Source organism: Lycorma delicatula, chromosome 4 (assembly GCF_047948215.1).
Source record: "Lycorma delicatula isolate Av1 chromosome 4, ASM4794821v1, whole genome shotgun sequence".
In the NCBI taxonomy this organism is placed as follows: domain Eukaryota; kingdom Metazoa; phylum Arthropoda; class Insecta; order Hemiptera; family Fulgoridae; genus Lycorma; species Lycorma delicatula.
The window spans coordinates 95,830,964-95,854,047 of NC_134458.1; the positions used below are offsets into that span (position 1 = coordinate 95,830,964).

The 23,084-nt window shown below is 31.9% G+C and overlaps 1 protein-coding gene across 1 annotated transcript in view; it reads left to right on the top strand.

The window, feature by feature from the left end:
- Positions 1 to 12,990: 12,990 nt before the first annotated feature.
- LOC142322676 (uncharacterized) overlaps positions 12,991 to 23,084 on the top strand; it is a 239,772-nt gene continuing 229,678 nt past the window's right edge. Inside the window, exon 1 of the mRNA XM_075361754.1 lies at positions 12,991 to 13,270. Coding sequence (XP_075217869.1) covers positions 13,060 to 13,270 — 211 coding nt within the window. The 5' untranslated portion in view covers positions 12,991 to 13,059. The remainder of the gene's footprint in view (positions 13,271 to 23,084) is intronic.

Consider the following 23,084-nt stretch of genomic DNA (forward strand, 5'->3'; position numbering starts at 1 on the left):
CCCTAGCAACTAATCAACTTGGAACTGGGAAGGAGAAATAATTCAAAGAATATTGAAAAAAATAAGAATTGCTAAAATTACGGTGACAGATGTGAATACTAAAGCAGAATCATTCAACAACCACCATGTGATACAGTATAACACTAATGTAGCACATAACAGATATCAGAGTAGTTTCAAGTGTAGTGACACATCAGTTGATTACACCATATTTCTCAACCCTGTAACTAAAAATGACATAATAAATATTGTAATTGAAATAAAAAATAAGAAATCGGCTGGTCATGATGAAATACCAAATTGTGTTGTAAATAAGGTAGGCCAATACATAGCTAAGCTTCTTTGTAACATTATAAACAAGTCATTTGATTTAGGAGTTTTTCCCAGCCGACTGATAGTCATTAAAATACATAGCACCAATATTTAAAAATCAAAGCAGGGAAGAAATACAGGCCAGATTCACTTGTTTCCTGTTTCTCAAAAATTACTGAAAAATGATGGATAAAAGGTTCACAAACTTCCTTGAAATGAGAAAGCGATATCACACAATCAGCATGGTTTTAGTTGTTGAAAATCATGTAATACTGTAGTTCACCAATTTGTATCTTGCATTATTAATAATTTTGATGAAAGAAAATTTTCTGTGGCTATCTATGTTGATCTTAGCAAGATTGTATTAATATTAATAAATTAAAACAAATAAATTAAAACATACATTATTGAGTCATGACATTAGAGGTGTCACACTGGAGTGGTTAAACAGCTACCTATCAGGTAAAAAACAATATGTTGAAATATCAAGAACAGAACAGGGCTCAGAGAAATAAAATGCGACGTGCCACAAAGTTCTGTACTGGGCCCACTACTTTTCACTGTTTATACTAACACACTGAATAAATTGTTCGTGAATATTAATGGACACTCAAATCTAATAGTGTATGCTGATGATACAACTATTGTATCAAAAGAAAATTCAGTTCAACAAGTAGCGGAAATTAGTGGATGAAAGAACATGATCTAAAGATAAACACAAACAAGACACAATACTCTGTCTTCTCAAATAAAACTGAAAGAAATTGAGAATTAGTCTTAATAATGGCCCCATTAAAAAGTCAGGCTGTGTGCAATGAGTTACTCCCTATTTGAAAGCCATCTGAGGTATGGCATTATCATTTGGGTAGAACTGGAGACTCAGATTTATCAGAATATTTAGACTGTAAAAAAAGAGCAATCTGTACAGTAATAGATATAAAACAAAGGGAAACCAGCAGGCCCCATGATCTAAAGCAGCAGAACATGATCTAAAGATAAACACAAACAAGACACAATACTCTGTCTTCTCAAATAAAACTGAAAGAAATTGAGAATTAGTCTTAATAATGGCCCCATTAAAAAGTCAGGCTGTGTGCAATGAGTTACTCCCTATTTGAAAGCCATCTGAGGTATGGCATTATCATTTGGGTAGAACTGGAGACTCAGATTTATCAGAATATTTAGACTGTAAAAAAGGAGCAATCTGTACAGTAATAGATATAAAACAAAGGGAAACCAGCAGGCCCCACTCTAAATCATTGAAAATATTAACTCTGCCTGCCCTATATGTATATGCAACATATATTTTATATGAAGTAAAAAAAAATACCTTTGAACTGAAATATTCACATTTATAATACTAGATCAGCAGACCTACACAGGATTCTAACACACAATCTGGTGGTTGCAGAAAAGACCCCATTATACCAAGGTATGAAACTTTTCTAAAAATTACCGGTCCACATAAGAGAAATGTTTGGGGAAATTTTTTTTTTTTAATTCTGGAGAACTACCTGATAAATAAAGCAATCTATCACATATATGGAGATTGAAAAACTGTAAAGCATGATGAAAGACGTTTATTAAATTATCATTATAAATATTACTTCTTTACTCACTTATTAATTACATTTTTTTAATGTGTAAATATTTTCATCTCTGTAATGTGGGTATGTGCAAATGTGGTGTACGTTAATAAATTGTAATTCTGTGTTACTGGTTAAATTCATTATCGCTAATGTGTAACTATTGTATATGTGTAAAAGTTGTATGTAAAGTTGAATGCTATGTTATCGGGTGTAAATCCATGGTTAAAGCAAATTCATTACCTCTGAATATCCATCAGCCTCCTTTTGTTAAGATATTGGCACAGAACTCCAATTAGTCTTAAAGTTTTATTTGTTACTCTATAAACCCACATAAATCTTTAAAATTTTTCTATAATATCACACTTCAAAAGCCTCTATTTTTTTTTTGTTGCTTATTTCTTTATTTTATGTTTTGCTCTGATAAACCACTACACTCCAAACAGAAATGTTTAAAAAACGGATTTTTTCCTAATTCTTAAAACCTTATTTAATACTAACAGATTTCTTTTCTCCACAAAAAATCTTCTGATTTAAGAGCCTGCTTTTGATGTTTTGTTTACTTAGTCAAGCCACTGCAATTTTAAAACTTAAATTCCCAGTTCCTACAAGTTGTGATATATTGTGTTCTATCTTAATAGTTGACATCTCCTTTATGTTCCATTTCATTACTCTGTTTTACTCTTCTTCATTTTCAAATTGAATTCTCCCGCAAGAAAATGTATACTATTTATTTACTACTTATTACTTATTATTTTTTTCAGTCAAAATAAATTTTATCATCAGTAAATGTTAAGATTTCATTTTTTCTTTAGGCTGTTAATATACTCAATTTTTTTTTTAAACTGGAAAAATTTGCTTATTTTTCTTCCATAAAGAAATGAAAAATGAGAACTAACTACATCTTTCTCTTATTCCTTATTTGCATTAAAACTTGGCTTTCCAGATTTTATACTTTTATTTATAGCCACATGTTTTTTACAGATTATAAATAATTATTCTGTCTTTATATTTCAATCTTATTTTTCTTAAAATTTTAAATATTTTCTTCCATTCCACAAAACAATAATTTTTTTGATAACTAAGATTTATAATGCCACATATGTATAGCTTTGTTTTAACTTGTCTTTAAAAATAATCTGAGAACTACAATTGTATTCCATATTCCCATGCTTTCTCTTAACCAGTTGTTTTAAAACATTTATTATTTTTTAATTACTTTATTTACGTCTAAATGTAATTACATTAAAGGTAATTTTGAGCAAATTAAATTCTGTGGATTTTATTTTCAAGTTTTTTAAGTTTATTATCAATTTAACAAAGTACATTTACTCCATACATACAAAGAGTGTTTTTCAGGCTGTAAGTGTTAAAGTAAAACTTTTCCAATAATAATGAAGATACAATTGGAACCAAATCTTTTAATTCTACAAATAAATTTGCATATATAATGATCAAATTTGCCTTAAATTAAGCTTTATTGGAGGAATTCTTAAAAAGTCTTATGGCTGCTATAAATGGAAAACTAAACATTTTCATAACTAAGTTTATATGAAGTTTTTATTTTTATTTGTAGAATGCATTCCAGAATCATATTAATTTTTTCATAGGACACCCAGCATACATTTTATAACATGCATTATCTAATATTAAAACATTGCCTTTCTGTCTACATTTTAGATCTTTCTTCCTTAATAATTTGATTTTTCAAACTAATCCCTTCTCTTCCTGTAAAAATTACTTGTTTAGTTGCTTTTAAGCCTGGCCTTTGTTTTTTTTATATTTAATCTCTTATTATTTGCTTCTACTTTACCTATTTATTTGTTCTCAGTTTTTTTTTTAGTTTCTGAAACTTCAGCTTGCATTCATCATTACTAAATTTTTGGTTATAATGAATATCTGGTCCACAATTAATAATGAATGTTTCACAGTCAAAAATTTAATATTTAGTTTTAGAAATCTCTAACCATAATAATGAATACCTTTAGAAAAGCATAAACTAAGCTTAACCACTATGCAGTCTGTCTGATACCTTCCTGTATCTCCTGGTTTCCCCTGTGAATATCTTCTTTTCTGATTTTTTATATGTGAATTGTTAATTATTAATTTGTACTCGGTACAAATGCTCTATAAGTCTAACCCTTCTTTCTATTACTTTCACCTGGTCCATTCTCTCCACTGATTTTCCCTTCTTGTCCTATTATAACATTTCTGGTACCTATTAGTATCACTGCCATCTTGTTTTACTAAACTGACTACTTTTTCGCATACATTTTCCACCTATTCATTTTCTGCTGAAAATGATATATAAATCTTCTGTTTTGTTGAAGGCTAGGGGTTTGAATCTACCCTAACTAAAAAAAAATTTCCTGCTGTGCTACATATTGCTTTTATTATTTATTATCATTCATTTTTCCATTTTTATGATCTTTATTTTTATTCTATAATTTCCTAGTCAAATGTCTTGCACATCTTCCCATCCAACCTTACTTATACCTATTACATCTAACTTTAACCCATCTCTTATCTAACCTACAGCTCTTATTTAAACTTTTAACATTCTATACTCTGACACAAAGATTACCTCAATTATTATATTTTTTGAGTATACCTCACCCACAGATCTAGTTAGGGGATTTTACCTGTTAAATATTTTACTCAAGAATTAAGAATGCACTTCCTTTTAAAAATAAATCAAGTTGTTTCAGCAGGACACTACTCAAAGCTTAGTAAACTTCAAAATCATTTTTGTTATTCTCGTTGCATCAACAGTCAGTTGATTGTCATCCTTAACAATGAAAGGACAACTACCTCCTATAAGCAAGTCATTAATTCAGGTTTTGTTTGGAGACCTGACTCCTTCTTTGTCCTTGTGGCTGTTGGGATTTGCTCCTCATAATGTTACAGCATAATAATTCTATAATGAATATAATTAGTAATTGGATATAAATGTGTAATGATAATAGGTTTAATATACTGTGCCAATAGTTTTGATTTTAATTAAATTATAAGAATATTGATTGTAAGTTGTGAATTTTAACTTTTTTGCATTTTACGAGTATACATTCATTAAAACCATAGAATTTTAAAAATAATTTAAATTTTAAAATTGTATTTTTTATAAAATATAAACCAGATCACTTATCACAATTTAGTTAGCAATTCAGAAATATAGTACCTTACTACATAGGTAATCATTTTAGGCACTGTCACTGTTCTCTATACCTATGGGTAAGAGGAGTCATTTTTAAATTGAAGGTTACCAAAATTGGAACTTATTTTAAAATGCTCAATCTAAAGAAAAAAGTTGAATAGATGATCCAGAATAACCCATTCTTTTGTGTTTCATATGTGTCTATTTATATTCATACAGCACTTCTTTTAAACTGATTCCTGATATAAAAATATATTTTTATTTTTTAACTATTTTAGTAAAAACTTATCATTTCATAAATATGAAAAACCTTTTGACAAATTTTCCAGAATTTTAATCAATACTGTGAAATGCTTTAAACTAAATAAATAGACTTTTCCATTAATTTACAGCAGAAGAATTTATATTAAAGTTTTACCAAAATCATACAAATTGGTTGTGGTAAATTTGAGAAGCAATATTCTTAAGAAACGTAAAAAAGTAATCTCTTCTTATAACGTCACTAGATTGTCTGTTCCAGTGTACCTCATGGCTGTTAATGCATGTAAGATACAAGAGGCACCAGTCAGAAATACTTTCTCTGAGACTAATGATTTTAATTAAACAGTCAGTTCTTGTGGTAAACAAAATGAAGGTCTCACTTGTTGGAGTGGCTATCATCTCCATTTCAATGGATTTGGCGTGCTGATATGCAACAGGATATTCAACTTTGTAAAGAAGACAATACTTTTTTATTGTCTTCACTTTTCTTCACTTCTTTACTTTCCCAGTAAGCCTGGCATAGAATATTTTTTATTCTTGAAAATGATTAAGTCATTTATGGGAGGGGCTTATGACTTGCATCCAGTTGTTTACAATCGTTGTGGTGTAGTATTTGATATATCAAGAAGTAATTATTTTTCACTAATCATGAAAATCTGTTTAATGGTGTTAAAATATCCACAGAAGTATAAGTTTTATTTATAATAACAAATCTATTAAAAATTTCCAAATGTAATGTTGGTGGAAAAGTAATATTTGGATTTACCTGAGGTGTTTTTTTTAAATTTTAATCTTTTTTTTTTTTTTTGTCTTTAGTCATTTGACTGGTTTGATGCAGCTCTCCAAGATTCCCTATCTAGTGCTAGTCGTTTCATTTCAGTATACCCTCTACATCCTACATCCCTAACAATTTGTTTTACATATTCCAAACTTGGCCTGCCTACACAATTTTTTCCTTCTACCTGTCCTTCCAATATTAAAGCGACTATTCCAGGATGCCTTAGTATGTGGCCTATAAGTCTGTCTCTTCTTTTAACTATATTTTTCCAAATGCTTCTTTCTTCATCTATTTGCCGCAATACCTCTTCATTTGTCAGTTTATCCACCCATCTGATTTTTAACATTCTCCTATAGCACCACATTTCAAAAGCTTCTAATCTTTTCTTCTCAGATACTCCGATTGTCCAAGTTTTACTTCCATATAAAGCGACACTCCAAACATACACTTTCAAAAATCTTTTCCTGACATTTAAATTAATTTTTGATGTAAACAAATTATATTTATATTTTAATCTACATTTGATGTTTTTATTAAGTAAATATCATTTTGCATTCTAATTTTGTGGAATAAAATTTTTATATTTATTGTGCTAAATAAACAGGATGGAAAGCTTTAATAGTAAAATATCTATCACTAATAACACATGTATGATACTTAACAATCGATTGATATTTTTTACCCTTTAGCTATTTATTTGTACTTTTGTGATCCATTGAATAAAAGAGAAGATAGTTTCTTCTAAATTACAGAAGGGAAATAATTATTATTATCAATGGTGCTGCATATAGGTGAATGATCCCAATCAAAAATTGGATGAACCAGTCAATAATACCTTTAATTACAATTACTGATGGATGGAGGCAAGCTCCTACTGAAATGCTCGTATGTATGATACAAGAGCAGTACAATCTCATAAAGCTAATAGACACGATAAAGCAGTCAATTAGTTGAGCTTATCTATAAATAAGCCGTCTCTCTCTCTCTCTCTCTCTCTCTCTCTCTCTCTCTCTCTCTCTCTCTCTCTCTCTCTCTCTCTCTCTCTCTCTCTCTCTCTCTCTCTCTCTCTCTCTCTCTCTCTCTCTCTCTCTCTGTGTGTGTGTGTGTGTGTGTGTGTGTGTGTGTGTGTGTGTGTGTGTGTGTGTGTGTGTGTGTGTGTGTGTGTGTGTGTGTGTGTGTGTGTGTGTGTGTGTGTGTGTGTGTGTGTGTGTGTGTGTGTGTGTGTGTGTGTGTGTGTGTGTGTGTGTGTGTGTGTGTGTGTGTGTGTGTGTGTGTGTGTGTGTGTGTGTGTGTGTGTGTGTGTGTGTGTGTGTGTGTGTGTGTGTGTGTGTGTGTGTGTGTGTGTGTGTGTGATAATTTGATATGGCATTGCCTGTTGCAATATACAATAGGTATTATGAAGGCACAATTTAAAGCAATATATAAAAAGGAAAGTTTTTCGATTAAGACAAATTCACAAAATTTTGATGGTCTATGTTACTCCAATAAACTGTCATTATAACCCTTTCAAAATTTCATAGGCTCAGCATGACAATTCCATAATTTTTTACTAGATTTATAAATTCACTAATTTTTAACTGGCAAAATCCAATTTTCTGAAAGTATCCCTCTCTATACTGAAATTTGGTTCTATAGAAAGTTTCTATTTTACATAAAGAATGATTAAAAACAAATTAAAGTGTATATTTTAATTAAAAAAATAATTTTGATATTTGCAAAAATATTTAATGAAAACAATTTTGTCTGCGTAACTGAATTTCAGATAGAAACTCACATACATGCATGAACACACAATATATATAAATAAAATATTAAATAAGAAGTAAAATCTGAATAAGTGATCAACAAAAACATTTTTGTAGTTAGATAATAAATAACAGCAAATAAGATGTCCAGAAAACCTGAAAATCCTTGTTTATTATTTACTCCGCTTTACAATATCATTTATATCATAGTTTTATTAAAGCTAATAAAAATTAAAAAAATTTTTGGGACCAAAATGTTCAATTAGGTTGATTTTGGAATGAGGATGTTCACTACATAAGTTAATTAAATTATTATGTCAACAGGAAAGTCAATAACAGAACTTTAAACTTTTGTGTATGTGTTTGTATCTGTGTTTATGTATGTGTACGTCAATTACTATGGTTTCTATTTCTCTCAGTCACAGGCCAACCAAAGTAGTCAAACTATAAGACAGAAGAAGGGCGTATCCCCTCCCAAGAGGAAAAGTAAAATGCAATAAAAGTAACTCCCAAAACGTAGAGGTTCGTCTTGCAGCCGCATACATTTTTCATGGTGTTGTCTGTAGCACAAAAAATTCACGATCTATCCTTCTTCAGTGTCTTCAACCGTTTCATACCACCGATGAGATCTAATTATTTATTTATAATTTTTTTTTGATAAACTGTAAATTGCAGCCATCAAATGTTGGTGAATACAGTGAAGTGGTACAAATATCAGAAAATGAATATTATTATATATTTTTGAAGGCTATTTCATAAGATACATGTTAATACCATTGATTTTATGACTTGAACAAAGCTAAATGTGAAATTAAAAGTTTGTTTTACAAAAATACTATAGTTTTGTTACTAAGAGCATGTTATGTATTCTCTCAAAAATACAAACAATACTGGTGAAAAGAATTATTTTTATACTAGGAATTGTTTTAAATGAAAATTATATTCCTATTATTATATACATCTATATATTTATATAAAGACACGACATGCTCTTTTATAAGAACATGTCATGACTGATTCATTATCAACTGCCCAGCAAAAAATATTAAAGACAAATTGATGAAAATTTGTATACACGTTCTTCTTACGATGTAAGTGCACACTAAGAAAGGAGTTTTTTGATATTCCGAGTTTAAAGAAGTTAAATGGAGAAACAATGAAATATACTATTTTTTAATTTCTCTGTAACAAATGTAGATATCAACTTGATTTTAGGTTAGGTAATCTTCATGTGAATATCTAAAACCCAATTTATAAATTTTTTTTGAAATTCGATCTTGAAAGAGATGAAGAAGGCAAAAACATTTTGAACAATGATTGCCCCATTTCCGACTATACTAAACGAGAAATTCACTTGATTTCGGTTTGCAAATACTCTTCAGATAAACATCTAAAAACCATTTTCGGGTATTTTCATTTTAATATTATAAGGGATAAAAAAAACATAAATTGTTTTTTATATTTTTATTGTTTTATGCTACCGCTATTGAATCATTCTTAATGAAATCTGGTACCATTGTGGTGGTAATTTACGTTTGTAATTCTCATTATGTTTTTCATGAGCGAAGCCGCGACGTGAAATCTACAAACCAATTAGTGGGTCCTTTTTTTGCATCGGAGGAGAGAAAATCTGCATCCAGACGCCCAGCAGTCCATACTGCTGGGTGAGTGGGGTTTCCCGCAGAAGGCGGTGACCAACTAAAAACCCTCCGCCATCCATGACGTGATGACGGAAACCACCTAGTCAGGTATTCGTCACCATCACTCGTGTTAACGGGTACAACTTGTAGCTTTTGAGCCACAGCTTCAGGCGCCCCCGAGTGCACCCATCAGCAACGGTCCAGTTGAACCCCCGCTACCCACCCTCTAGGGCTGGCCTTCCATCCAGCCCTCTCCAGCGGAACACTATCCTATCGGTTCTCCTCCTCAGTCATTTTCTGTGAAAGGACTTCTCGAAACCACCTGGAACACCGATTATCCTTAAAGAGAACACACATCTCATCATGTCTTCCAGGGTGATGTCCTTCTCAACCACCCTCATAGCTTCTCAACGTGAGCAAGCTAGAAATGTGTGTTCCACATCATCCAGAAGATCACACTATTGACATCTCGGGGTCGATCTTCTCCCTCTACTCCAGAGGTATTCGTTGAATGGATCATGACTTGCAAGCCATTGGACAATCCAGAAATATGTCTCTCCATACTTTCTATCAATTCATGTCTTGATGTCCGAGATCAATCTATGAGTCCAGCGACCGGTGGACGCTCCATCCCATCTCTCTTGCCAGTGATGCAACAAAGTCTTTCTGGCCACTGCTCGCTCCACGCCATGATATCGGTCACGTCTTTCCCTCACAGAGGCTTCATATAGCATGATCGAGGCCACAGTGGTAGCAATGAGTCTTCTCTTAGAAGTTTCGGGCCTCCCGACGATCGCCATAACTCTGCAAACTGCCGAGGTAACCCTATCTGCCTTCTGCACTGTTTCACATGTGTGGTAAAACCCCTCGCCAAGCTCAGCCAAATACCAACCCATCTTGAGGGGAACACCTCCGTACCGTCCAATTCAACAGAAAAGCGCGGGATCTGCCTCCGGCCCTTGATATATATCATAACTGTCTTTTGAACTGAGACTGTCAGAACTCTAGCCTTCACCCACCGTACAATACAATTCAGCGATTCATTGACACGGATCCTCACCTCGTAAACATTTCTCCCTGTCACCACAACGGCGAGCTCGTTCGCGTAAGCGATTAGGTCAACTCCGGAAGAAACCTTAATCTCTAAGAGGCCGTCGTAGGCCACGTTCCACAGCAGGGGGCCCAGTAATGATCCCTGGGGCACCCCGTCTCCCCATGGCCACGATGACCTTTTCTCCATCCTCTGCCTTAATCCTCATCTCCCTACCTGTCAGGTATTCCTGAATCATTCTAATCAGGTAGGAAGGCACTTCCTTGTTAATCAGACTGTCCAAAATCGTATCCCATGTTATAGAATTAAACGCATTTCAGACGTCGACCAAGATCACGACCGGTATCCGTCTGGTGTATCTTGTTCTCTCTACCGCAGTATTGAGTATCTCCATAAATTTGCAATAGCGTCCACAGTGGACCGACCTTTCCTGAATCCATACTGTTTCCAGGACAGTCCATCTCTCCGCTCCAGTTCCGCCTCCAGCTTCCTGGCCAGGAGAGCCTCGAACAACTTTCCCAAAGAATCGATTAGAGAAATCGGGCGAAAACCCCCTTCCGCCTTCCTAACCATGGTCAGTCTGGCCTCTTTCCACGTTCTAGAAATCTTCTCACGATATATGGCCTGATAGAACGGTTCCAACAACGACAGGGGGACGCATTCGCTATAACTCGCATGAACTCGGCCGTGGCCCCATCAGGTCACGGGCTTTTGTGTGGCCTGAGTTTACACACGGCGTATTCCAGCTCCTCCACCGTAAAACGAGGAATCTCCTCCGCGATCATCTGCGTCGCCTCCAATTTCCGTCCTTTGGAAACAGATCTCGTAGAACCTCCACCAGTTGAGCCATGGGGAGTCTGGGCAAACCCCTCGCAAACCTACCATGACGAAATGGGTTTTCGTTTAGCTTATCACATAAATCCAACCACGTTTCTCATTTAGATCTATCAATGGCCTTCCTGAGAGATTTTGTAGCTTGTCTCAAGCTAGGTTCCACCCTCTTTCTCACCACCAATAGTTTTTATAAATTTATTTATGAAAAGTGTACTTTTCACTGAGAGTTTTTATAAATTGAACAGGGTTTAATTTTTATTTATCATTATTATTCTCACAAGGATAAGTTTAATGAACTCATTAAACTCAAGGATGAGTTTAATGAGTTCTGCCTCCTTGGTCCAGGAGGCAGAGCTCTGATTGGCTAAACATCCCCTGATCGCAACGGGAAACGCAAGTAACATATAGCGCGGGCGAAGCCGCGACAGGGATGCTAGTATAAATATAAAAAAGTTTTAAAAATGTAAATAACGTTGAATTTTGCTGAACTAAAAAAAAAAATACATTAGGATTATAAAAATATAGAAAAAATTATTTTAACGTCGGGTTAAGTTTAGTTTTACAATTTAATAACAAAAAAAAAAATGTTAAATATATATTCATACTGTATTATAATTGACAGTAGGCATGCGCACTCATACACACAGTACGGTGCACGCACGCACACATGCGTTACACGTACACATACAACTGCAGTTACGCATTTCCCACTCTATCTACGTCTCAACCTTGTGAATGCGCATTTCGTTTGCGCACCGACTACGCATAAAGATATGCGCTCCCTTGTATATACATAAATCTCATAAACATTTATCGGTGTTTATTTTTATATATTTTTTTTTTAAGACAGCGAGATCATAACAAATCCCATTCGATAAAAGCACCCTTACGTCTATAAAACAAAATTAAATTAATTTACGACTAACAAAAAAGAAAAAAACTTCTATCTTAAAATAATTATAATAGTAAATTTCGTTTATACTGTTTTAAAAATTTCACGATCAAAAGAGTAACGTTTAAAATTGTTAATACGATCGGAAAATTTAATAACGATAATAATAATTTTGAGATCAAAAGATTAGTACGGCGTTTGTTATTATTTTTGTTCGGCGGTTTCTCCAACGGCAGTCGCTGCCCAAGCAAATATTGATCGTGTCCGGCCAGAACATATATTGACTCTCGGAAGTACACGCACAACATTTTAAGACGGTTAATCTTAGAGTAATAGTCGTATAATAATTATACCGACTATTAACGTTGCGTTTATTATCTCGACCCCTATTTAGTTAATCGTTTTCGGTCGGAATACAGAAGGTGAAGTTCATCGTCGAAGTAATGATGAATGTGTTTTCGGGGGTCGTAATAGGTTTAGCGTAAACGTGCAGCGTATTGTAGTGCGATTGGTGGTTGCGAGTGCGGGAGATCGACAGGGAGTGTTAGGAGGAGTGCAGGTGTGCACGACACAAACCAGGTGGTCTAGTAAACTCAGTGGACTTCGCGGAACGTAGAGGTACGACGCGCACGCGCAGGTCGGCTCGGCGCTCACGGGAAAATAACGATCGACTTACTAGCATTTTGCGGGTCATCGGGTTATTATCAGTGGCAGAACACTACGGAAGTACGCGAACGACGAGGCATTGGTACAGCAGCTCCGGACCCGGCCGACATCCTCTCACCGTCTGAGATGGGAGAGTTTGCATGGCTTTTAAAAATTATCCCCTAATGAGGTTCGCCGTGAACTTGTGGCTGAGTGTGGGACTTGTGGGTGTAGTCATCGCCAGCGAATTTCCTGAACGGGAATGCTGCGATCCTGTTTATCCGTTGCCAGCAGTCTCTGCGTCCGTGACACCGGACCCTCCTCCTTCGTCACCGGCCGCATCGTCGTCGTTCTCATCGGTCACACGACCAGGTAGGAATGCGACAACAATAATCTATAATAAAGTGAATTATTAATCGTAGCTTGTCTGAGAAGTACCGAACGAAAATTAATTTAACGCATCTATTCCGTATTCCATAAATATCAAATATTAAAATCCGAACGACAAAATTTTAAATATCACCCCGAACGAAGCGCTAATTCGGCTTTATTTAAATAAAAATTGGGAGGGAAAAACAGTGTCTGCGTTTATATTAATTTAAAAAGTTAAATTTAACTGATTATAAACCTATATACAGCATTGTATGTTATTGATAAAATGAAGATGCACGAAATTAAAAAATAAGATTAGATGTCCAAATACTGTCATACATTTTTTTACGATCTACTACTTGCACTGTACAATTAGCAATAAATAAACAGAGATATATTTCTTCGACATTTTTACACCGCACGTTTCCATACCTCTTTTTTCAAGTGTACAGCATACATAACAGACTACATATACAGAAAATAAATTGTTAAATTACAATATGAGTGAAATAATAATAAGATGTTTAAATTCATTCGATACATATATTATTAAATTACAGGTAAAAAAATATATAATCAGAACAAAAAAAAACTAAATATCACAACGCAAATAAAAAACGGTTTACATGGGTAATTAAGCATTGTAATCTGCCCTAACTTTTTAGTTAAGAATTATTATAGGCTTCCACATTATTAATCACATAAATCTGTAAAATGCAGTTCGTGTTTACACCGGAATTCATATTGTTTAGCTTACAGTATATTAAGGTTATCTTCCGATGGCTATTATTACTCGTCCTTATTTAACTGGAAATTAAACGTAAACAATTTATATATTATGTGTAATATAATAACACTCGATGATACTATTACAAAAAAAGAGAAAATTATCATTATCATTATGCGTTTACTTTTTACCAGATTTCTTTCAGACCCGCAGTTTTAGTTGTTACAAATACCGATGTTTATCCACTTATACATCAGGGGTATAATTTTATTTTAATTTCTATTATATTTACCCAAAATAATAATATTAAATATGAAGTTGTCAGCTAAACCGTTTTTTAAATATAGTATACAAAAATAATTTTCACGTAATTACATAGATATAATTTTTTATTTATCCGTTTGTTATTATTATTTTTAACCGTAATGTAATAAATGAAAAAATTCCCCTTCAAAATATTAAGGAAATTAAAAAAAAAATATTATTAGAATTTTGAGGTACAAATAATTTTGATTACTAGTTCCACCGATGTAACTATAAAGATTCCATTATTTCATCTTATGTTAAGTCCTTTTCTCGCTAAACTTTTATAAATATAAATTATCCACCTCCCTTTCGTTCTTTCTCAATCTCTTTTTCCTAGAACCTTTATTTCCATTGAATTATAATCACTACACTCAAAATTAATGTCTGTAATAATATCTAAGCCATTTTTATAGAGTTTTGAGCGCCGAACAGAAGCCGAAATATAGTTTTTTTTTTTTTTTTTTTTTAACTGCAATAAAATTCGGAATACTATTCCCATTATTAGTAGTATATATATATATATATATATATATATATATATATATATATATATATATATATAAGGACTCCATCTTCTGAATATATATATTCAGAAGTTTTTATTTTGTATTGTAGGTATGACCGTTATTTAATAGATTTTAGAATAGTCTTTTATAGTATACGGTCTTTGAGCGTTTTCTTCATTTCCAATTAAAATTTTAATATGTTTATTGATAAAAAATGCTATTATTATTATTATTATAAGTTTTTAAATACTATATTTTGCATATGGATATTGTAAAATATATGCCCGCATTATTTTAACTACCGCATAATACATTGTACTTATTTGATTATTATAAATATTATCCCGTAAAACTTTATTGACATTTATTTTTTACTGTTTGTTAAATTAAATAAATAGTGTTATATTATTCTGTATGCATAACATCAAGGTATTTTTCGATTACTGTTTGCTTAATTTTAAGTCTTTTCAATAAATTTCAATTTTGCACTTAACGCTGTCGCTCGCTTCCACTAAAAAAGGTAATAAATAAATGACCAATATGTGTATATTGGTTATGGACGGAAAACTGTGGGCAATTTTGCATTATGTATTTATTATACTTTCGATCTGAATAACTGAGGAGAAATTCATTAAATTTATTCGTCGGAGTAGATAAAGAAATCGATATCCTGTATAAAATACCAGTCTATTCAAAAGTATTAAAAATAGTTACGTATGGAGTTTTTTCTTTCTGGCTGAATAGCAATAACGGTGACAGATCGGTAATACGTATGTAAAACAGTAAACTATTTGAAAATTTACACGTGTGTAAGCGTTAAGGTATTACAGATTTTATAGATTTGTAATCGATTCAAGGAACGGTAAGGTAAAGCCCTGTTGTACTGCACTAGTCATCGGAACGGATTTTTAGAACCTACGAATAATTTTTAAGAAAATATAATTTTTAAAGATTATATCTTTATATTTCTTGAGAAGCTAAATTTTAAATTCAACGATACAGTTCATTCGATTTATAAAAATGTACAGTTTTTTAGTAATTACTGCAGATTCTTCCAAAAAAATGATTATTTTAATTCAAAGCACTTCATACCATCTAAATTTGAAAATATCGGAAGGTAGTATTTCATAATGGTGCGTGCTAAGTTCATACTACAGAAATCCGTTAAAAATAACAAATCTGATCAAAAATAATTGCTGTACGAGTCGGTATACGCACACAGACGATCCTGAAGTACCCAAGGGAGGTTTCAGATCACCCAAAACTATTTTTTTAATTAAACTGACCCTTTTGAAATAAGTTCAATTTTTGGAGATTTCAAGACCCATAAAATACTTTTTTTTAAAAAATCACTCTTTTTTATTTTATATACTTTAAATTGCAGACTAAAATTACCAAATTTTCCTAGAACTGTACACGAGAATATATTTACCAGATACATAGAAAACATGTATTATATTTATTTTATACAAAACTATCTAAACCGATCTATTTGATTCTATACCTTTTATGTCACCCTCTCAGCTTTCAACTAGAGGTTTTGTATGAACCTTCTCGCTGAAAGCGTGTTACGTTATTTATGAGATAACTCTGCCATATATTTCGACAGATTCTAATCTTAAGAGTAATAGACCACCGTAATTTGATGTTCTGTGAAATAAATTAAAAATAGATAATCAAATAGATAATTTCTTATATGATAAAAACTGATTTCATGCCTAAAACTAGTATTACAGATTTAATTTCAATACGGTAAATTTACCACAATATTATAATAATAATAATACTTACTAGCATCAAAACAGTTAATACGATTGCTTTCGAATTACATATATATTATCTCGGCTAACAATAAAGGATCTCATTACGACTTAATTTGTATATTTACTTTTTAATAAGTTACTTAATTTAAAAGATCTTCTGCCCGATTTATTTAAAATTAGATTAAAAAGTTTTCTTTTACAGAAACAACATTACTTTGTCGTTACAAATCATTACTGTCGTTGTTAAATACTTTGAATTTTAAAATAATTGCTACAGAAGAACTCTGAATTTTTACATAGTTCTTTTAACTAGTACTGAAATATTCAGCAATAACTCCTTGAAAATAATGATTTTATTTATTTATAATATTTTCATCGCTACATCACTATAATTTAATTCAGTAACTATTTTAAAATATTAATATTTATTGCAACTACTCATTTTTTAATTTTTTTTACTTATAATGCCGCTAGGAAAACAACTTTTACAGTTTCTCTTGATTTTCAAAAAAAAAAACTTGAACTAATCCCGTTTTATTATCTATGGAAAAGCATACCGTCCTTCTTGTCGTAATCTACAAAATTTATTGTTATGATACCGATCTGATTAAGGTATTTATCAATTATAGATTAAAATTTTAACAATTTTATAGTTAGATTCGGTTTTACAAATTAGATAAGTGATTTTATACTTTAATAACAATAATTAACTAAAATAATATTTTTTTTTTGTCATTTACAATATTTTTTATTATTTTATTTATTTAAACAAAATTATCTTTTGCTATCTTGACCGATATAAAAACGATATTCACCTTTACAAATTATTTTTGTACAAACAGAATGGTGTATCGGACTGTATCTGTATGAAGAAAATAGAAGGTTAAAAAAAATACAGAAATATAATGAAAAGAGAGACGTGCGTGCGAGCTCTCGAGTGTGTATGTATGAGGTGATACGATGAAGAAGAGCGGAAAAGAGAAGGCAAGATTGATTTATTGATTGTCATTTTTGTTCTCTGGAATAGCACTCCTCCTTGCTGAAGTAAATCTAAAACCTCTGACGAAGTTAAAATGAAATACAATGGAAACACGAATTATACAGACATATCGGCTCAAATATATAACAAAAATCATTAAAAGGTTTACTGATCGCTTCAATAGTTTAAATAGGTTTTCCGTAAAGATAAAAAATTACTTCTTTTCTAATCCAGAATGGATAAAGTAAGTCCTTTAATAAATGTATATCATTTTTACGTTTGAGTCACACGCATATGCGTATGATTGAAATACGTTTGCGTGTACGTTTTAACACTTTAACATGTTATAGACATCAATAACAAACACAAACATTGCAATTTTACAAGGTTAATCGATTAAAAATAACGCTGAAATTATTAAACTGTAACCGCATAACTGTTTATTCTTATCACTAGATGATAAAATTCACCTCATAAATTATGTTGAAAGTGAAATAATATGTTCGATTTTTTTTAGAATACAGTCGGTGAAGTAAAAGAAAACTATGACAAAATTGCCGATGAGTTTGAAACTTGAATAATAAAGGTAAAAAAAAAAAAAAAAAAAAATGAAAAGTATTTATTTCATAAATGAAATTCAATTTTATTTAATTTCTGTAAATTTATCTTAAAAAAACTGAAATAAATTTTCGTTTTTTATTTTACTAGTTTTTATGTTAACTCGATTTATCCCAATTGAAATGTACACGAAATAATTTAAAAATGTTCCCGATTGACAGCTTTATAAATAATCTTTTCTAATTCCCCTCGTCTAATTGGGTCGTTTTTCGACGAATATTATTCTAGTTATCGGCCATTTTGAAGTAATAACTCTCTATCAGTAAAAAATTATTTAAAAAAATTAAAAGTATATGTTTGTTCTGATAAGCTTGGTAAGAAAATTAATGTAATAATGAATAATAAGACTATTTCTATCCCGGTAATTGATACCTGTAAATAGAAATATGATTAAATATTTCATCCCGTTCACGGTCGATGTAGTTACGTAAATTTCGAGAACAAAATAATCTTCCAGCGCCTTGTTTTATAAATAGCAGTTCAATAGTGTCTGCGTAATCTACGTTCGTTAGAATACAAACGAGATCGTTAGATAATTTCCGTTTTGTTACGGTTAGTGTAGCGATTAGGTTTGTTTATTTCAAATATATATCCATTCCGTTCGTGGTAATCGCTACTATATTTACTAAATTATTTTTTTATTTAGCATAACAAAATGAACATGACAGTTTCCTTATATAGGAATATAAACAATTCCTCATTGAAATTGATGTTACTCTACAAATTGACCGATCATTTCAAAACCGTCCGTCTACGCCAAAATTAGGCGAGAAAATAAAAAAGTCGGTTAATCGGTTAAGGTCAGTTAATCGACAATTTTTTTTTTGTGAGTTTCACAAGATAAATTTCACGGTAAACATTTTTCCGAGTGTAAAAATCTTTCATACGGTAAATTCGAGTTTAAAAAATAATCAGAAAAGGTTTCTTTAATTTTTTTTTCAATTTTAAAGACATCTTTCAGTAATTTAATTTTATCGGTAAATATAAAAGTGATCGGAAAATAAAATACAATTATTTATTAACACTATTACGAGTTTAGTTACGAAGTTTCATACTCATCGGTAAAGATAGAACGCGATCAGTGTAAGTAAAGTAATAAAACGATAATTCTAACGGGTTGAAGATTGTTACGACGCCGAGTACGCAAGAAGTATAGGCAGAATATTATTTTTATGGTTCTGCAAGAGACCTGGATCAGTGACGACGCGTGGTGTTAATTCCCAGCGGTGTTATTTCTTTTTTCGTGTGCAGCTACTGGTTTCAGTCGTAAACCGAAAGATCGATCGAAGCTAATCTAATACACAACTTCCACATTCTGAGTTTACCTTGAAAAATAAACATAATTTCATGTTTAAAAAACTTTATAAACGATTTATTATTCTAACACCTCAGCAACCCTCCCTAAAAACATGTATTTAAAACAATCAACAATTTTTATTAATAATTTTAAATTTAGTTTAATCGAACCATTCTCTTTACAAAGCTTATAAAACGTTAATCAATGTATGTATTTTTGTTTATTTAATCCTAAAAGGATTTTGTATCGAACTACAAATTTCTTATCTCGCACATATTATATGTTAGAAAATTGCTCCTATTAAAAGTCTACTCCTATTTACTGGGGAGTAATTCAGTTTTTTTTTCAACTTAAATTCTTATCTTCAAAAACCAAGTTGACTCTTATAAAAAAGACTACCCAATAACATCGTCATTAAATCAAGCTATAACTACTGATTTCGGAATATGGAACCTATTTTTTATTTTAGGAGACATTAAGAGGTTCGACTCGACGATATCCACTCTAACGATAGTTTTCTTCAGACAAAATAGAAATAAAAACAGAGCACACTGAAAAAAGTATATATACGAGTATATATTTACAAAAAAAAAAAAAAAAATCTACTAAAAGTATTTTGTTATTAATCCATTACGGAAGCTCGCACTTATTTTAAAATATGTGAGAACGGAACATAAAAAGATGAATGTAAAATGCAATCAAATAAAACAGCAAAAAATAAATTACAACATATACAACAGATTTAAATTTAACCAATACATATATTCTATGAAATTTATCGTAAATTTTTTTTTTTTTTTAATGAAACAATCCGGCAAAGGAAAAGTACCCAATAATCTCGGACAATATTGTTTAACTCTCTAACTTGTTTTTAAGTGGATTATCACTGAATTGATTGTGAAAAATACACACATAATTGTCTGTTTCTAACTATAAATCTCATGAGAAGCGAAGTTTATTCAGTAATAATGACAAGTATGTAGTGCCTAGTGAATAAATAGTAATATTAAAAAAATATTTGTCACAGTAAATGCGTCAAAAGAGCGGATTTAGTTAAGAAAGGAAGAATGCTGCACTACTGTATGATTTTTGGAAATAACATTGCTTTCGGTGTTTTTTTTTTCATGTTATGTTAGTATCATGTGTCCTTTTATAATACTGCGAGGTTATGTGAATTGTTCCAATAAATACTTTATAGTAGTATATTTGTATTCTTTTTCTTCCTCATTTTCACGTAGTTTTTTAGTTGTGACTGCATCGATTGCTTAACTTGTTACCCGTAATTTGTGTGGTTTTAGAGCCCTGCTCACAAAAAAAGAAAATGTTCAAATTGACCCAAAAATGATTAAACCTTCAAAACTGAATTTTAGACACCGATCCCATTCCTTCACACCAGATCACATTTTGGATTATTGCAAACTAAAGTACTATAACGAAACTAGCTCGCGCCTGGCGGTGCTCGCAAAAATCTGATTCTGGCTTCAAAAAATTGAAATTGAATCATTGCGAAACTAGCACACAAAAATCTGATTTGGGCTACAAATTTTATGTTTTGGGACCACTGGGAAACCAGTTCGCACCTGGTGGTGTTCGCAAAAGTATAATTTTGGTTTACTAACATTTGAACTTTTAATTTACAGCGTGAAATCCTTGAAAAACGTCGATAACTTGCCCCAAAAGCCAGTGTTTTGCCTTTAACTCCTGTTCCTGTGAACCGATTTGCTTGAAAATCAGTAGAGCTTTATCCTCAATAGAATTATAACACCCCCACCAAGTTAAGATTAAAATCGGTTAATATTAGCGTCCGGTAGAGAGTAGAAAAAATCTTATACAAACATACATATGTATATATACATTGCAGAATCGTGTTCAGAAGACTCCAGAAAGTAATGAAAAGTTGGTTCCCCCTCCTCTCGACAACCCTTAGAAAATCTGATCGGACGCAGTGGCGATTTCTACATATTATTTGGAGATCTGCTAAAAGGTTGTGTATGTACTAGGCTATTTAAGCGATCGAAAACAATGTATTCCTGTAGTAAAAATTTGATAGATACATTCTAGCTACAGCCAATCAACCAAAATTAATTCATTAACAGAGTTGTAAAATCTCATACCGTGATGATGTTTGTAGGACATTTGCGAAACAATTACTCCTTAAAGCTATAGCTGATCTTTATTAATTTACTAGCCGTTGAACAAGTATTCACAAAGAGGCTTTAAACTGTAGTCGCTCCAGCTGTGTGCCCTTTTCATCTACCTATTAGTCAAGAGAAACAAAAACCGCTGATAATAATCATAATTACAAAAACCTGAACGGGGAAACTCTAATCTTATTTTAATTTATAATAACTGTTATTATTTTATCTGCTTTTTAATATTTATGTTGGTTCTTAATAAAATTCCAAATACCGATTCTCACATAAATTACGCGAATCGTAAAAATGTTCTACTACTCGTCACAACACAGTTTATAAAATTTTTATTTCGATTTTTCTAAGCGAGAAAATTAACGTGCACGATAAGATAATCCGTTAAAGAGGTTACTCATAAAATATCACTTGAAAAACGTGCGTTTAGCCCTCCACAAACGCAAGAAGATGGAAAATAAAACTTTAAAAGGTGAAAAAATTGTTGGCGTAGAAGTTTACCCAGAACGAAGGTTTAAAACTATTATCGGTATACCCTACATCCGATTAACCGGGTCTTACTCGTGTTACACGAAAAACAAATCAGGGGCAGTCAGAGATTTACTAAAAATTTTATTTAGACAAGAGTTAGACCTTCAATGAGGGATCCGACTGAATGGTTTACATTTCGGTAGCATAGCTCTTAAACATTAATCATTCTCAAGACGAGTAAGGTTGTTTCTCTGAACATCGGTCGTTCTAGTACCTGTTTCTCAAGTGCTTTTTTAATTTTTAAAGCTAAATTAGTTTTTTCAACAGATATTTAAACTTGTCAACGTAAAACCGTTGATGTGTAATGTACTGCTCCGGTAAAAATAACCCATTTCCCAAAAAATTATCGGGGATGTTTTGGAGAGAGGTCTTCAACTTGGGTCTGGATAGAATTGTTTACATCGAACTGCGGTTGCTCGAAGAACAGGTAACCCCTTCTAGCGACGTACCCCTTTTTCTTATCCTTAATCCCCTTTTTCTCCTAGTTTGTTAGACTATAGATGAATCTTACACCTAGATCCATGATAATGATGACGAATCTTTTCCATCTGGTAGGAGAGGAGAACTGATTCCGGTGGCTACTCGATAAACACTTATTTTACGACCGTCGAAATAGAGGCCCCTCAAAAATGAAATGCCTATCGAGTAAAGCCGGGTCTACAAATCCATCTTGAAATCTAATAATATTGATAAATTTTTACAATTTTTAATCTGACGTGCGTCTTATTGAGAAAACATAGGCTATAAAACCATTTTTTGCAGAGAGGATAAAGAGAGTAGTATCTCAAGGAAACTAGAATAAAAAATGTTAAGCAAATCGTATATTAGATCGAGATGTTTGATGCCAGAAGTATAGGTAACTATAATACAACCTGATTAAATTTAAAATTGATAATAACAAGCTCAGTAAACATAATGTAGAAAAGTTGAGTCACGGCTT